At 42.4% G+C, this 17,787-nt stretch overlaps 1 protein-coding gene and 2 long non-coding RNA genes across 4 annotated transcripts; 2 read left to right on the top strand and 1 right to left on the bottom strand.

Moving 5' to 3' along the window:
- Positions 1-355: 355 nt before the first annotated feature.
- twist1b (twist family bHLH transcription factor 1b) lies at positions 356-1,426 on the top strand. Of its 2 annotated transcripts, none has more exons than XM_037072962.1 (2): positions 356-1,042; positions 1,255-1,426. In XM_037072962.1, exon 1 carries the CDS (start codon positions 510-512, stop codon positions 1,014-1,016), a length of 507 nt encoding a protein of 168 aa, XP_036928857.1. In that variant the 5' UTR covers positions 356-509; the 3' UTR covers positions 1,017-1,042; positions 1,255-1,426. The 2 variants fall into 2 exon arrangements, with proteins under 2 accessions (XP_036928857.1, XP_036928858.1); XM_037072963.1 differs by having other exon boundaries at positions 356-923.
- A 2,005-nt stretch (positions 1,427-3,431) lies between these two features.
- On the top strand, positions 3,432-9,797 carry LOC119005392. The gene is made up of 2 exons (XR_005070487.1): positions 3,432-3,590; positions 8,605-9,797. It is a non-coding gene; the product is annotated as an uncharacterized LOC119005392 (long non-coding RNA).
- On the bottom strand, positions 7,910-11,557 carry LOC119005393. Its single transcript, XR_005070488.1, has 3 exons — positions 11,506-11,557; positions 8,546-8,676; positions 7,910-8,272 (listed from the first exon to the last, which is right to left on the bottom strand). It is a non-coding gene; the product is annotated as an uncharacterized LOC119005393 (long non-coding RNA).
- Positions 11,558-17,787: the final 6,230 nt, after the last annotated feature.

Raw genomic sequence — 17,787 nt, forward strand, 5'->3', positions numbered from 1 at the left:
AAACGCGATTTCGTTCAGACCTTTTATGCGCAATAAGGCATTTTACCATTCGATTTTCCCACGCGTGGATGAACCTATCAAAATAAAATGAAGTCTTTTAGTGCAATAAAAATCATATTATAGTCACGATGATTAAATTCACATCTACATCTCGGTTGGTTTGGTAATAACAGTGCAATGATGTGAAACTGCAGTGTTCTCCTCTCAGCTCTCACTTTGTATCAGGAGCCTTCTTTTCTGATAGTTCCTCGTGCTCCCGCCCCTCCACTCGCGTAATTCGTCCTCTCGACCAATCCCGTCCCTCCCCAAAAAGTTTACGCCATGCAGCCTATAAGAACTGCCTAAGTTTCTCAAGTATCGGAAAAGGCTTGTCCTCCCAGGAACTCATCTATGGATACTTTGGTGTCTCCAAAGCCACACAGAATCACAGGTGGACTATCTCCGTGACTTCATGAGAGGGATATAACTCGTCGGACACTTTTCTGGGCCGCCGTCTACCCGCAGCGGAGATGTCTGAGGAAAATGTGGGGGAAGAGTCGGGCAGCGCGCCTGTCTCTCCTGCGGACAGCCTGAGCAACAGCGAGGGGGAGCTGGACAGGCAGCCGAAGAGATGTGGGAGGAAGAGGAGACCGAGTAGGAAAAACGGGGAGGACTCAGATAGCCCGACCCCTGGGAAAAGAGGGAAGAAGTCCAGCAGCAGCAGCCCCCAGTCTTTCGAGGAGCTCCAGTCGCAGCGGGTCATGGCCAACGTCCGAGAGCGCCAGAGGACGCAGTCTCTGAACGAGGCGTTCGCGGCTCTGCGGAAAATTATCCCCACCTTGCCCTCGGACAAACTGAGCAAAATACAGACCCTTAAGCTCGCAGCCAGATACATCGACTTCCTCTACCAGGTGCTGCAGAGCGACGAGCTGGACTCCAAAATGGCAAGTTGTAGTTATGTGGCTCATGAGAGGCTGAGCTACGCCTTCTCTGTATGGAGGATGGAGGGCGCTTGGTCCATGTCAACATCTCACTAGCATCTGGAGAAATTATGCCCTAAATGGTACGCGTGGTTTTCAGCTAAAAAAAAAAATGAAAAGAAAAATACAAAAGTTAAAAAAAAGAGAATAATGCATGATTCAGACATGACCGGGAAAAAAACCCTATTAGAAATGTTTTTGGTTTTTTTAATGACTGTACTGTGGTCTCCCTGAAGCAGCTTTATTTTTTGTATTATTTTTTTTTTTTGTAATGAATGCTTGTCTGACCCTCCAGGTGACTGCTGATTCTACTTATCACATTCTGACGGGACAAATCTGGAGTCCAATGCTGGATACATGGGATCAATCTATTTAAAAACCAAAGAAGCTCTGGGGGAACTTTTTTTTTTTTTCATTATTATTTTTTTCTTTTCTTTGCAGAGGCCCGACTGGGACTTGCAGCCCTGTGTGAGAGAGAGAGAGAGTGTGTGTGTGTTAGCTCCAAAACCCCCTAAAAAAACTTCTGGTGTGTTTTCATGTTGTTGACGACGAATGTTGAAAATATCTTCAGTCTTTTTTCTTTTCTTTTCTTTTTTTCTTCTTCTTCTTTTTTTTTTTTTTAAAGAAATGAAATGTTTAATGCATGCCTTTGGACTTGTGTCTGTGGAGGTCAAAGTGCATTACTGAAGCAGTTGTCCCAGTGTTTGGTGTGAGACTGTCAACTGGTGGTGTAGCTCACATTACAAGGCTGACTGTGTGGAATCTAACCTGTGCTTTAAAAAAGAAAAAAAAAATCAGAAAACATTTATTTATTTATTGGTGAAATGGAGGGATAGATCCTGTGTTTGAGATACGAATACATTCCTATTTTTTATTATCTTTTTTTGTAAATGTTTGTACATTTTTTTGCATTAAAGAAAAATGACGATAAAAAAGTGTTTTATTTATTTTTTAATTTTATTTTTTTTTTCCCTCTCTTATGTTAATCCAGTTACACGACATGAAAAGTTAAATCCGCTGGAATTTTTGTGCGAGACAATCACCACATGAACTGTAATAGCTCCCATGCATGCATGCGTCACGTGGACAGATTCGTATCAGATTTAATGACAAAAGCTTCCAGTCACTTGGGAAAACAGATGGAGTTATTATTGGCTCGAGCAAAAGCGTTGGAGAAACATTGCTGCAATTTTGTGTGTGTGTGTGTGTGTGTGTGTGCGTGTGTGTGTCTAAAATATTGTTATACATCCAAAAACAATTCAGGGCTCATAAATTCTTCACGTCATTTAAGAGGATTTTGAGGAAAAATGCCAGGGTTGACACGTAATTTAAACGTGAGAAGAAGAAAGGGGGGGGGGTGGGGGGGGGGGGGGGGGATCTGGTATAGAAAAAAAAAAAAACAAAGTCAGTCTGTATGAGCTGAGTTAAAATTCCGCTTTTAATTAAAATGATAAAAGCAGTCTCCAGTTTCTCCCTCACTCTCTCCCTCTCCTGGGTTTGTTTACAGTCGGATTAAGGGCTGGATCTGAGACTCACCATTATAAGTAAATAAGTTAAACTGGGGTCGTGTCAACCTGCTGTTGGGCCCATGACACAGTGTCTCCTCTGACAGAAGCTCAACATGAACAACAATATGTTTTAAGCCATTTTTCCCAACGCAGAAATCAAACTAACGCGACTGTCTTGCACTGTTTTAATTGCAACACAACACTGCCTGCTCATGATCACAAAATCCTCACATAAATGGCATTAATTCACCTCTTTATATTTTTTATCTTTTTTTTGTTTTGTTTTTTTTGGTTTTTTTTTGCACATCTGCAGCGCAACACAATACCCAACAGATAAGGCCTCCGTGCGTCTTTACGCACGGAAAGTAATCCCGATTATTGTCACCAAATAAATCTCCCCCTCGATGCGACTGATCTCGCTGATCTGGGAAAGTGTTTCTCACTGTCCAAATCAAAGTGTGTGTGCCCGTTTGAAGGTGTGTAATTGGCTTGCGAGGCATGTATGGAATTCCCAGATGTCTATGAAATTTAAGGAGGCCGCGAAGGTGCACGCAGTGGGTCTGCACGTATAGAGGCTATCCTCGCTGAAAGTGTAGACACGCTCAGTCTGAATCAATAAACAGCTCCTCTTGAACATTTTACAGTCGAAGCTTTTCACTTAATACCAGATAAATAAACAGAGTCTGCGATAAACGCTGGCTGCAGCCTGACATGCCCCCCCCCCCCCCCCAAAAAAAAACTTTTTTAAACCAAATTCTAACTCCTTACGCAATGGATTCTGAAATAAGTTCCCTCTCTCCCTTCTTTCGGCAGAGAGGAGTTGGCAATTGACACGATGCAGAGGCACAGAATGAAACCTATTTAGAACAGATGTTAGTATTTTTAAAAAAAGAGTCACGTGAAGTGAGCAGATGTTCAGACTGAGTGCACAGACCGGCCCGTGCAGTGCGGAGCAGAGCGGGGAGAGAGAGCTCGGAGGAGCTTCACCTCCGCGCAGACACGGAGCTGCGAGCCGTGCAGCGGTGCGTGCGGATCATCCGGGAGGTTTGATTAAAGTGGATTTTTATTACTGTGGACACCTGCAGGGATTTATGTGGCGCACACTGACCACGCGGAGACAAAGGTAGGCTGACAGAGGGTGGACGTGGAGAGGACTGAAACAAACACTCGAGATTGTGTAAGATGTCGTTGACTCGGCGCTTGTTTGGCTGTGAGGTGAGATGTGAAAAGTCAGGATGTTTTGGGGTTTTTTTTCCTAAAGCTTCCGACAGTAACGGGCCTGCTGCCGTCGACGTTTCAGACAGCTTTGAAGCGAAGCGTGTGCGTGTGCGTGTGTGTGTGTGTGTGTGTGTGTGTGTGTGTGTGTGTGTGTGTGTGTGTGTGTGCGTGTGCTGGGGGGGAGGGAGGTGGTTTAAAGGAGGGGAGTTACTCAGAAATGGACGAGAATTTATCATCCAGCTATCGGGAGGGGAAAAAAAAAAAAAAAAAGAAAAGAAAGAGAAATGGATGACACACATCAAGTTCTGACTAAGCCCCATATACCAGAACTGTTGTGTCACACATGGACGATAAGTTACGTCGAGATAACTGGACTGAAATAACTCCGGTATCAAATTAAGTTTCGCTTCGTTCATTCTGATTCTGATTGTCTTTATTATCTGAGTGACGAGTTTCCAAACGATTCAGTTGTTCTGATATTTGCGCAGCTTACTGTGAAAAAAACTTCGTAAACGTTCAAAAACTTTTACTACTAAAAGTTATGAAACAATTATTATATAAGGATATACCCTATTATTATTATTATTATTATTATTATTATTATTATTATTATTATTATTATAGTAGCAGTGGCTGTACTTGTTTTTGATATTATTATTTGAGTATTATTATTATTATTATTGCTGTTATTATAGTGTTACAGTTTAATAGATTATGTATTTGCACACAAAATTACAACGGTTGCCTTAAAAAAAAAATTCTGGATAAAATCTCTCGGTTTCGTGTCAAAGATATCGCCGTTCGTTCCCACGTGCCACCGCTGCTGACAGGTGACCATCAGGCCACACGTCTTATCCAATTTATGTGGGTTTCAAGCTACACTAGCATGTTTTTATTTTTATCTTTACCTCCAACTCCAAGTTAAAAAACGTGGACTCACAATTTACGTCAGAACCCCTTATGATTATGTTTTAACAATATTATGTACGCAAGACAATTTTAAGGTTTTTCACATTAAAAGTTGATTTCTGAGCTCATCGGCAAGGAGCAGGTGCAGACTTTACTGCCAGGTCCACAATTTTAAGTGAAATTCCAGATTTTTCCATTTTGAGTGGGAGTGAGAAATGAAAAGACCCTCTAGTTGGTAATCAAACTTTTTCAGACACACACACACACACACACACACACACACACACACACACACACACACACACACACACACCTTTAACAATGCCTCCCAATATGAATATTAAAGCCAGGAGCAGTTGAGCTGCATGGAGATAAGATCAGAGAGCCGGACTGCACTTGAGGCAAGGAAACAGAGGAGAGGCTAAACAGAAACAGGCAGCTTACAGTGCATTCCTCCTGCATGTGCTGATTATTGAATACATTAACATCTATAATGCAGCTCTGTGTTGAGAGGGCATTTCATTTGATGCACATGTGAAGAACCAGATCAGTTGATGTCCACAAAACGGACTTGAAAGTTAATAGCAGCCATGATGGAAACCGTCGACTTCAAGTTGGCGCACATCTGCGCATAGATCTGTAGTTTTTATGTGCGAATGATAGAAAGATGGAAAATCTGAATCTTTTTCTTGTTATGTATGTTTGCTTTTATTAGCCTGGACCAACACCTCACTGCCTGTAGTGTATTTTCAGGAAACACATCAAAGAAAATGTCAGTGAAAAGGAATTTGTGGAGATATTAAATCGGAAAAATGCTCTTAATATTTAAAAAAAAATAGATTGTAATCCATAATCTTCGTTCATCTCAGAGCAGATGGTTACTACAGGTACCTGTTGGGTCCACTGACCTTTGAAAATGAGTTGCTACCTGCAGCTGTGAGTGCTTTTTTCACATGACAGCCCCGTGAGATCAGGCAGCAAATTATGAAGGAACTGGGTGTCAAAGAATGAAAGGCTGGAATTTTATATTTCCGCCTTCTTCTCCTCTGTTCACTGGAGGAGGAAGATGATAATGATGATAGCTTACACCACCAGAAAAACAGCCACTTTAAGACAATCTTGGGACAGATTATTAGACTTTCTTTGTCTCCAGATGTGCAGCGCTGGAGCTGTAAGTGCTTTGCTCACACCAAGATGACTCCGTATTACTGCGGATTAAAGTTAAGTCTCAGCTGTAGGTGTGTCGGTGTGCTTCGTGATTATAACGAGAGTGCTCTATTAAATCTAAAACACGAAACCACTTTTCTTTCTTTTTAAAGCACAGGTGTGTTTTCAGGCCCCAATGTGCTGAATTCCTTGCGTCAGAACTGTTGTTTCTGCAATGCAATGAGCCTTGTTTGGTTAAAAGAAACAAAAAACATTTTATTGTCTTATTCTTTATGATCAGTTGAGGAAATCCAAAACTTGTGTCCTGAAAACATCGCAGCTCACGCTCATGACAATCAGCTGTTCACGAAGGTTGTCAGCTGATAACAAAGTGGTCAGAATCACAGTGGAGCTGCAGCTCGCTTTCAAGAGTATTTTACCTTGAATATAAAACACTCGCTTTATATAAATCAGTTTGATCCAACACAGGCCCGAATACTCTCTAACCTGGCGTAGCGAGGAGAGGATGGTTCATGCCAAGGAACATTTCTGTGCAGGTCCAGCAGCATTTGATGCAGAGCACGTACATGATTTGTGTCGACGTATGAGAACGAGACAGTGAGACGGGATGACTGTGTGTTTGATTTGGCATACATTTTCGATTGAAACGTCTTTTGCTCTTGATTTACTCATCAAACAGAGAGAAACTGCATTATTTATCCCTTATCATCCAAAAGTCAATACACATATTTCAATCCTGTATTTGTGCATTTAAGAACGAGGAATGTGGAATGTTGGCAGAGAGACGAGCACAATCTTTAGTGCTAAACTCTCATTTGCAATAATTGAAGCTTTTCATCCTGAGATCGGTCAACGACCCAAAGCTTTTTTCTGGAAAAAGTGGTGCGACCCTCGAGGAAAATGATCTACGTCAACAGTTACAGTGCTGACACATTATTTCTGGAGGTATTTGGATAAAGGCGGACACAGCAGAAGGACCTGTGCACCTCCGGCTGTTTGAGAAAATGTTAAATGTACGCTTGTTTAAATCTGGTGGAAGGCTTGTGGACACCCTCTGTGTTTAAGTTGGCAAATTACAGATTTGAGCTGAAAACGGCGAAGCCATTACGGGGTCAGCGTTTCATCACGCCGGTCGTGAGGAATGACGCCACAATTCAAGGCAGGCGACGCGACTCTGTCCACGACCAGCAGCGCCCTTTGAGACGCGTCCAAAGGGTCACAGCCGAGACGCGCGCACCTCGTGTTTAAACCCTCGTTTGCGTGTGATGTGTGCCACCCAGGCTGCAGACAAGACACGGATCAGTGTGTTTTAGGGGAATACACAATGATGTCACAGACAGGAAAAGGGCTGGGAAAGGCTTGGCACCTTTCTGGACTTGGCCCGATTCCCATTGGCCCAGCAGAAACGCTGTAATAATAAACAGGCAATCAGAAGGCGGCGTGAGCGTACACAAAGACATTGCAAAACTTTGCAGATAATAAAAGCCGATTTTTCACCGGAGGGGGATGATTATTTGTGTTCCTCAGTTGTCCATAAATAGAGGGCCTCTCGCAGGAAGTATAAACATACAGATGGAGTGGAGGGGGCAGCCGTGGTCCGGCGCAGCGATTTTCAAACATTCCTGTTTATGTTCAATCAAGACGGGGTATATGCACAACTGTAACCCCAGTCTGAGCATGAAATACGCACGATTATTTTCTGAGGGGAGAGGGGGGGAAAGAGAATAGCTCACTTCAAAATGTAAACTGTTTGATGAGGGTTTCACTCACTTCTGGAAAGTCAGCCACACGTCCAGAAAAAAGCTCCTGGAGGACACACATGAGTGAAAAGTTAAATCTCTTCAAATTCAATACCAGTCTCTGATAATAAACTATGCGTACTGAGAAGGATGTTACCTCAGTTACAAAGGAACCTTCTCCTGGACGTGACTAAAGACGGAGCACAATTTGTCCCTTATTGAGGCTCTGAGTGAGACATGCGGTCCTTGTGTATCACCCGGGGGGGTCAACTGGGCTCTAATGACGCAGCATCTGTCCCTGAGGGCGCTCCACACTCCAGGTGGTAATCCCATTGCCTTCATTAACCTGCTGGCACACCAGTCCCACCAACGCTGAATACCGGGACTCTAATGTCACGCCGATAATTGATGTGTTGGTATTTTGAGTTACAATGATCTCCTTATTCCTTCCAAACCACCTTAAATACTTTATTCTTATCCAATTTGGGGAATACTTAGCAGGCAGCAGCATTATGTGGGCGCTGGGAAAATCTAATTGACCAGTTCTAATACAGACCGAAGTGGTTAGTCACACACAGGAAAAAAAAAAAAAGTTAGTTTATAATTTGCAATTTTATGACACATATAATTTTTAAATCGCACAGAAATGTAGCATTAAACATCAAAATGAAAACTGGCTGTTGAGGGTCATGTTGCTCATCAAGATATCCAAAACTGAACGTGATCACTTTTGCTGTGTGAATCCATCCAAATGCTCTTCTGCTGCCTGTAACTGAATTAAAAAAAAAAAACAAAACGTAATGGCACAGAAATTGTGCTCAGGTCAAATGCAGCATCAACAAACTGATGTTAAGATTCACAACTGTCAAATAGTCTGAGTGGAACCAAACACTTGGGGAAAAAAAAAGAAACTATGTAGAAAACAAATAAGGGGATCGTATTTGCATTTTGCTTTAATCATGTCTTGACCGTTGCCGCAGCATAAGTCGCCGAGCTGTAAACAGGATCATTTCTGATCGTGCTTGGCCTCAGGCTCGGTTCTCACCTGGATTCAATGTTCTCTATAAGTTATGACTCATCGTGTGTTTCCTCACATCCCGGCAGGAGCGCCGGTGAGGGACGCTGACTCTTCACACGTGGCGTCAGGATCCTTCAGTCCACCGACCGACGAGCCACCTGGACGAATGACGAAGACGATGCACAACAGTGACAATATGAAGTTTGGTTGTTCTTTTATTGTTGTTGTTGCAGTGGCAGTTGTGATTACTTTTATGGTTGTCTAGTTATGTATAAATAATGAATGTGTTTCTCTGATTAGCTGTACTGTAATTCTGATGCATGAATATACGGTTCAGCACCAGCCATAAAAACAAGCAAACAATGAACTCAAGAGTTTCTGAAAAACAACTGGTTGTAAAAACAGTATTATATAGTATTATGCCTAAAATGATTGTAACTCTAAAAACTCCACATGTTTAAAAAGCTGACTGGATATACAATTATAACAGCAAAGCCTCTCTGAGGGCCCATTAAGGAGCCACTGATAATCTCAGTGTAAGACAACAGAGTCCTCATCTTATCCCCTTGTCATCAGGGTGCTGGCTTCGTCCTGCACAACAGAGGGCCGACTGTTTGTGACCTTAGTGCTAAATCAAGTTCAAAGAGGACCACTGGTGTTTGGCAGATAGTTTTACACGAGGGCAGTGGGAGAACAGCGTGTTTGGTCAACCTCTGGCTCCCCCTTTGATTCGCAGCTCTCTGTGACCCCTGGCAGAGCAACACTTCACTCAGGCACACTGGTCAGTCTGATAAGATCTGAAAGATAACTGACTTGACTTTCCATCTCTGTTCCTTTATGTTTTTATAACCTAACTTTTTTAAAAATATATGTATATGTATAAAGGCTCCATCTTTGTGCGGATTAAGAAATGTTTTTGGCAACTTCACCCGAGCAAAAATACAGAAATCAGATTTGGGAAATACTGTCTGGCAAAGAAACTGTGGTCGGTTGGATTCCTGAGGAATGAGTCCACATTACGTTCACTGACATTAAGGAAGTAATTACTTCCCATGGTGTCATCGGGCTATATGACTGCATATTAGCTTAAGTGATCGTAGACAGACGAACTGACTAGATTCATATGTTTGTTTAAAAGTTTCCTTTTTGTACGTGTAACATCAGCCCTGCTCGACTGTATACAACTCTTTTGGAAGTGGATGCTGTGCATTGTTGGCATATTTTTCTTTTGTTTTTCATCCAAGGGATATAAAAGAGGAAATAAAACTTAAACCGCTGACGCAATGAATCAAATCCTTGTTTATCATTTGAACGACCTACTTTGGTGCAGCTGATTGGCAGTGATTCACTTTTCCCTTTTTGAAATATATGAACAAGATGTCCGAACCGCAGCATCCAACATGTGAAAGCTGCAGTTTTTTCTGGGCCGTGTTCTGCTGTTTTTGAACCGAACAGTCTGGTACCGGCGTACGTTATCCAAGAGCGAAGCAATACATGTGGCACATTAACTTTCCACGGACGACGTCTGAACACAACTGGAAACCCATCAGGAAAAACAGCACCGTGCTTATTCAGTATTACAAGTGTATTATCACATTTATAAGGCTGAATAATCTATTGTGTTTAGACTGCTGTTTTTATAGGACAGAACTCAAAGTATCAATGAAATAATCCTCTGAGAATATTTCACAATGCATGAACGTTCCCATGCTTTTTATGTAGAGTTTTATTGTTTGAAAAGCAAAATTTACATCGACATAGAAAAGTTTCTACAGTGACTAAGAACCTGTGGAGGAACTGTGTGATTCCGCTACAGGGGCCGAGGTCTAAATCAGGTTTTCGGGACATTATTTTACCTCCCAAAAAATACTTGATTGGTGGTAACACAGTAGACTGTATAAAACATGGACGTAGCTCCTTGAAGTCATCCATCGGCTTCTGAAAAGCTGTATGTGAAGCTCTAAAAGTGTGACGTCTCTGGCTGTGAAGCTTATATATATATATATATATATATATATATATATATATATATATATATATATATATATATATATATATATATATATATTTGTAGGCTAACCTGGATGTTAGCATCAACCTGGTTCCATCAACAAAAGGCCTACAGGATTTTTTCAAATTGGATTACGTATTATTGTTAAAGTTTTTAAAGTTTACCCATTTTGTTCAGCAAGATAATGTTCACGGATGAAGAACACTCCTATGATTTGTCCTAAGCTTAAACAACATCACCAGAAGTGAGGAAAAATCTAATGTTAGGCTATAAACAAACTACACTGCGGTCGCACCACTTAAACGTCACCACCCAACCTTCCTACAACACTACATGCACTTCACTATAGATTGATCAATCTGCAAGTTGTAAAGTTAGTGTTTGAATACTTTGCAGCTAAACTCCAACTGTACAGATGGACGATAGAGCAGATGAGTCGCTGTGTTCAGTATGATGACGTCTAATGTCCCTTGAAACATTTCCTTTTCAGCCACGATTTCTAAAAACATGCAGCGTCACAGCAGACACATTAACACAGAGTTACGGAAGAAAGCATATGACAGGTGAACCTTATTATGCATGCATTTAAAAACAGCCATCAGTTTTCAGTCGCCCAATTTGCCTAATCTCTGATGGGTTCCTTTCAGTTTCTGGGAAAAGTAGTTCCTGGTGCCCAGCGCTCCTGGTACTTTGGATGGAAATGAGGCTTTTCATAAAGTTAGTGACAATCGAAAAAAGCAACATCCAACAAGTACAAAGAGGTGCTGTACTGTAACCTTGACAAATGTCTGCAGAAGGCTGGAGTTTCAACTGTCCTTGAGAACATGTGTTAAAGTGAGTAATTCAAGAAATGTTTCACAATAGAAAAATGCCTGTCAAAGTATCACATGTGCCGCGGTGAGTCACCTTCTCTCACACACGCACACGTTTGCTCGGCTGCATTCATATTATGTGTTATTTTGGTTCATTCCCTGACCTTTAACACTTGCCCCTGAGAGATGCAAATGCCCAAAGAACATAATGGCTCCTTTCCTGTGTAAAAACTAGGCCCGTAAAGGAAGATAATTAGGGTTGTCATGACAACCGGTGCCGTGTTCGCTTGCAGAACTTCAAACGGTATCAAAGCTCTACCGGGGCTGGTACGCGAGCTCTGGTTTGAATTAGGGGAGCAACTTCCACATTCTCTCTTCAAATTCATGATCAATATGGAACACCCCCTTCAAAAAAAAAAAGAAGAAAAAGGGAGAAAAGGGCCCAGCTAGTCCACGTCCAGACAGACGCAGAGATCTGGATTTCATTAGAGACAATTATCTTATCTGTTTCATCTCAACGCTGCCCAAAGGGTTGGCAGGCAGACCAGTGGGCTCTCTGCAGTTTGAGAAAGCCCGCAGCCAGCCAGAGGCCTGTGGATCAGGTCATTAAAACACTCCTGCCCCTGCTGCTAGTGATAAAATATTTTCATGCATTCGTAAATACAATTTCTTCTTTCAACCCCACAGGACACAAAAACAAAAAAACACAACCTTTCTTCTCAGGATACACCGAGCATAAGGTTGTCCTACATTTTCTGAGAGAAGTCAGCCAAAGCATTGTTGGTTTTTGCTCTCAGGTGAAGGCGCATGTGCGTGTCTGTGCTCTTGTTGATTGTCTCTCTCCAACCTGTGGCTGCGCTTCATCAACCTGGGTGCTCCAGTTTGTTAAGGCCAGTGTCGTGGCATGTGGCAAGGACACCACCTGCGTGTTCGGTATAGTCTTCTTAACAGCACCCTTTTTCATTAAACAATGGTAAAATCTCTGCTCCACAAACCACATCAGCTTGTCATGCTGTCGAGAAGGCACTGTTAAAGGAGCAGTTCAACATTTTGGGAAATGCTCGCCAACCATGCCTTTGATATGTAGCTAGAGCCAGGACACAATTAGCTTATGTTTATGCTCTCACAGCACTTTGCTAAAGGCATGAGAAAGATCACTGTCAGGAGTTTGATATCACAATATTTCTGAGGACAGAAAAAAAAAATGCAGTGGTTTAGCAGGGTTTATCTTTGATGAGTATGGTAACTTTTTAGAGTTTCCACTGGTTTATTTTACTTCGCCCAGCATGAGAAGTGTTGTTTGTTGCTGATTAAATAAAAGAGGTATAACAGGATTTCTGTGTTTTTGAGATTTTGGGACTTTCCACCTCCACTGGCAGATTTTTTTTTTTTTTTTTTAAAAAGAAACTTTCAATTAATTGTTTGTTTGAAAAGGAGTTATTGAGTGGTATCAACTGGCATCTTACTTAGTCTCGAAAACATGTAAGTGTATTCCAAATATCAAAACATCAAGCTAGTTCTTCAAAAAATAATGTAAAGCATCCTCAGGCTCTGGCGACCTCAGAGGGCCGGAGGCACACTTCAGGTAATCTCATATAGTTTGGCCCGGAAAAAAAAAAGCTGCTTATTCAAGGAAGGGATGCCCTTTGTGGTTGAATTGGGGGTGGGGGTGGTGAGGGGGGGGGGGGTTGGCAAAGGAGCAGAGAGGCGGGAAGTGAGGCCCACGCAGGACCCAGAGCTGAAATTGAGAACCCTCCTCATCAGGGGTTAGGGATCATGGGCAGAGACTTCCCTTCATCACAGCCATGCTGGGAAATGCAGAGGACAGCATGGGTCAGCCCCGACAGCCCGCTGTGTGCTGTTACCATGGCAAACATCCCAAGGGCCAAAGAAAATAGATGACAAGTACAATAATACGAGGTGTAATCACGCAGGTCAGTTGCCTGCAACGTGCTGCCTTCCACTCTCTCAAGGCCCCCATATTCTTCAAAAGTGAAAAAAAAAAAAATACAAAGTCAGTGTACTTTGAGGGAAAAATTACTCAGTAATGTGGTCATTTTTTTTCTCCATGCCTCTAGAAATCAGGAAACCTTGAGGGACATGCTCTAAAGACTCTCCATGAGCCGCCATTGAGAGATTCCAGTCCACTTCCATTGCGAGATATTTACTTTCCGGTTCTTTGTACTGGGTGCTCTGCAGATGGAATCTAGCATCCTCTTTAAGGGGAAATTTTATGACTTATTAACTGTCAACAGTTCATAACCCCTGAGGAGCTATTAAACGTTCTGCTGTGGTCACGGCAGAAATGCCAGTGTTTGATTTGGACGGGGAAGATATTTGAATGTTTTTGCTCCTCTCCACCCTGCGCACAAGTGCAACAAAATACTCGAATGGGCTTCAACATCAGATCGTCGCGTCGAGATAAGGATAATAGCGCGTTTGCTTTTGTTTTGGAGATTACAGAAGGTGCAGTGTGGATTTATTGTATGAGAGCACAGTTAATCACAACAGAGAAAACACTAGCGAGGAGACGAATGAAGCAACGAAGAGCGCTTAGCAATGATACAACCCTGCAAATATTTAATAAGCAGCAACCCAGCCATGCAGCCCGTGAAAATGACAAAGATTTCTTGCTATAATTTAATAGTTCTGCAGGTGAATAACTGCAGCCTCCTCCTTGCCCTCTCCTCTGTGCTTCTCTTTTTTTTTTTTTACATTGAGCTATATCATACATACATTTATACTTGAGGAATGGTGTCAGCGGTGTGACTAAATCATTTATCACCAGCCAAAAGCAACCAGGATGAATAATTGAGTCCAGATGTAGCTGATTCAAGCTTGATACCAAGGTTCATTTCCTGTCTGTGCTCTGTAAGACAACCTATTACACCTCCCAGGCAGCTGCCGGCTCTACTGGCCCAGCCTGAATATCAACACTCCTCAGGTGTCAGTGTAACAATCACACAACACACACGAATGCTGGACTGAGTTTTTTTCTTTTAAGGTAATACGCTCCAAGGCTGACGAATACAGAGGAATCATGCTGGATTTTGTATCGTCTATTGTTCACTTTTAATTACACATTAACCCTGATTAACTAGTTTTCATGTACTCAGTTAGTGCAGTTCATTTTGAGATGCTTGTATTTACCTTGAGTATTGTGTTTTTGTGTTACTAGATATGTCTACTTCCCTTCATACAATTACAGGCTGATATTGTTGTATTTTACTTTACTATGTATTGATTTGACAGATACAGTTACCTGAAGCTGTCAAACAGAAAACATGCGATCAGCTGATAAGATACAAATTAAACCATCCAATAGTGCATAAAGCAGTTAAAATCAGCTTCATCCTAGCGAGCTTAAACATCAAATGCAGCTTTACAGGTCAGTAACAGTATAGTGGGACATCTAATGAGCACTTCTTTTAAAATACAGGAGTTTTACTGATGGTGGTGTAGTATTTCTACCTTTACTAAAGCAAAGGTGTTGGTGGGATGTAACTAACTACATTTACTTGCTTGTACTTTGCTCGAGTCTTTTCTTTACTTCACCACACCTCAGATGGGGATATTGTGTATTTTTACTCACTTTTCCTTGACAGCTTTAGTTACTACTTACAGATTAAGATTTTTGCACACAAATTCACAAAAAGCCGACAAGATATGATGTTCGATTATAAATGAAGCTGTCCAACAGGTTAGTCAGATATTCAATTGACAATTGTTTCAGTCAGATGTGAAAAACAACAACAACAAAAAAACATTTCTTGGCAACATCTCCCTCAGTTTTCATAATTTGTTCACTAAACAATCAATAGTAGTTCACAGTGGTTCAATAGTTCAAAATAAGCTCCACGTCAAACAACAAAAAAATCCCACTATCATTACATTGTCAGTAATTATCTAATGATACAAATACGCTATCATATGATATGTTACGTTTTCTCTGCATTGAGTATTTCTACTTTTAAGACTTTAAGTACATTCTCCTGATTATGCTTACAAACCAAAAACAAAGTGGCAACAGACAACTTCTCCCCCTAGTGTTTACAAGTGGTGTTATTGTTGGCGCCGGTGTTGCTAAGACAACCGGATGGTTTCTGTCTTTTCTCACAAAGAGGACAAAACATGAGTTTACCCTGAAAAAGAAATGGATGATAGCCAGTTAACCTTCATTTTCCTGTGTGACTGGGTGCAGACGAAACCGTGTGGTGATAGCGAGGCTCGTAGGGAACGAATGCAGACGTTGATGGTTTCATTATTCTACATACATCACATTGCACTTTTACTTCATGAGGATAGCTGTAGCAGGAAACGTGTCTAGTGCCAGTTTAAGTTTAAGATTTGTACTGTTTGTGAAGTGTTTTTGCAGGCTGTTATCAGTATTTTTTCCCTAAGTGATGACCTGAATACTTCCTCCACCACTGATCGAAAGATATCAGTACTTCTTCTCCCACCACTGTTGTAACTGTGTTGCTGTATTTCTGTTTTCTAGGCAAGCTGCTAGACTCAGGTATTCTCCACTGGTCACAAAATGAAAAATAAAAACACAAAAGGATACAAACAGAGACGCAGGCATGCACACACCAACACGCACACTCACTTGCACGCAGTAGCAGTTCCCTTGTTTATTTTATACGCTAAAAGATCTGGGAGGCCATAACTCTCTGGCAGCCTTAAAAGCATTCTCTTCCGGCCCCTTTGGCTCCATGTGGTAGCAATTAGGTCCTCCAGCTCAGCAACGCAGGTGACTGACACTGAGTGACCACTCCTCAGCACCCATGCATGTGCTAATGACGCTGAGTTTCCCGGTTGTCTTTTTTTTCCTTCTTTCTATAAGAAGTGAGATTGCTTGGTTTTGTCCCAAGTGTCAGACCACTTTGACAGTCACCAGTTTGCTCTCTATCTGTTGAATGTCTATCTGTTGAATTTTTTTTTTTTTTTTTTGCTAAAACAGCCTGGTTTTGCTCAAAGGAAATGTGACTGCATTTTGCAGGTGGGACCACCTCTGCTGTCCTTCGCAAAACACTGGGCCGTGTTATCCACGTCCCCGCTGAAATCTGTATCCATCCATTTCAGCATGAATTGCATGCGAGTCTCAAAACAAATAAACACCACCCGAGGAGGTTTTCTGTGGAGAAAATCAATCTGCGGAGGGATGTCAGGATTGTTAGGACAAAAAGGTAAATAGTGGAGTGGAGTGGGCTACAGGCTTTAATGTAGTGTTTACACTGTAATTAGTCTTTGCAGAATGAGATTCCTGACAGAGGCTCTGAGACGGCGTGGCATGATAAAATAAACTCCAAACAGCGCTGTTTCAAGACATCCTCCGTGGACCATAAACCAAGTCGGCCTCCGCAGACTACATCAACCCCCTCTCTAATTTTCAAAATGGGTGGTCGTATTTTCTTTTTTTTCCCCCCCATCTCGCTCTTGCTTATTCTTTGTCTTTCTTTCCTCTCTCTGCGTTCGCCCCTACTCCTTCTCCTCCTTCGTTTGTTCCCCCTCTGTTTATGCCACCCGCTCTCCTCACCCCTTCTGCGCCCTCTCTCCGTTTTTTGTTTCGTTCCTCCCAGCGTTTGTCCCCTCGACTTCCTGCGCCCCCTCCTCCCCCCAGCCAGAGTGAACCCGGGCTGGGGCTTCACCTTCCAGCTCTCCGCGGGCCCCTCCGGACTCCGAGCCGATGACACAGTCTACAGCCATGCGTTGCAGATGGGGGGACGACTGGGGCTCATTCAGAACTGTGTCACTGTCCACCTGAGCAAACAGAGTCTCGGGGAAGCAGGGAGGGAGAGTGAGAGAGGCGGGGGAGAGACTGGTAGGGAGACCGACAACCAATTGGTGAGGGAGGGCTGGCGGAGTGACAGCCAATGTACAATAACATTAGTCTTCCGCTTTGGCCCAAGTGAGAGCTCCTTCTGGACACATCTCTGCCTCAACGTTTCTTCTTCTTCTTTTTTCTTTTTTTTTCTCCTCTCTTTCTTCCTTGCGTGGAGCTCCCTCCAATGGAAACACATTCCTGTCATGCCTCACTGCTGTTCCCTGTTTAGATTTCTCATTACAAACAGCATTACACGCATGGGCTAGAGCTGGCCGGAGCACAAGCCAGGCAGACGCCGGGGACCTTGGTCCTCCACGGCCCACAGATGAAGGAGCCGGGTCTCACACATGGGGACACAAAACCAAGAATCACAGATATTAACTTTTTACACACATTAGTTCTGGGGATAAGAGAAACAAGCTGTAATAAATGTCCATCGCAAGAGGAAAATGTTGGTTTTTTGTTTTTTTTTTCCGCAAACTGAACTTGAGTTGACCTCCAGCGTTCTCTCGCTGCTTTCTCTTGTTGCGAACCTTCAAATAAAACCGAACAGAAACCTTGGGAAATATCAGAACTTTTCCTTTGATATTAAACTGTCACGAGAACCCCGCCAGTCCATCTT

This window comes from Acanthopagrus latus, chromosome 17, assembly GCF_904848185.1.
Source record: "Acanthopagrus latus isolate v.2019 chromosome 17, fAcaLat1.1, whole genome shotgun sequence".
Lineage (NCBI taxonomy): Eukaryota > Metazoa > Chordata > Actinopteri > Spariformes > Sparidae > Acanthopagrus > Acanthopagrus latus.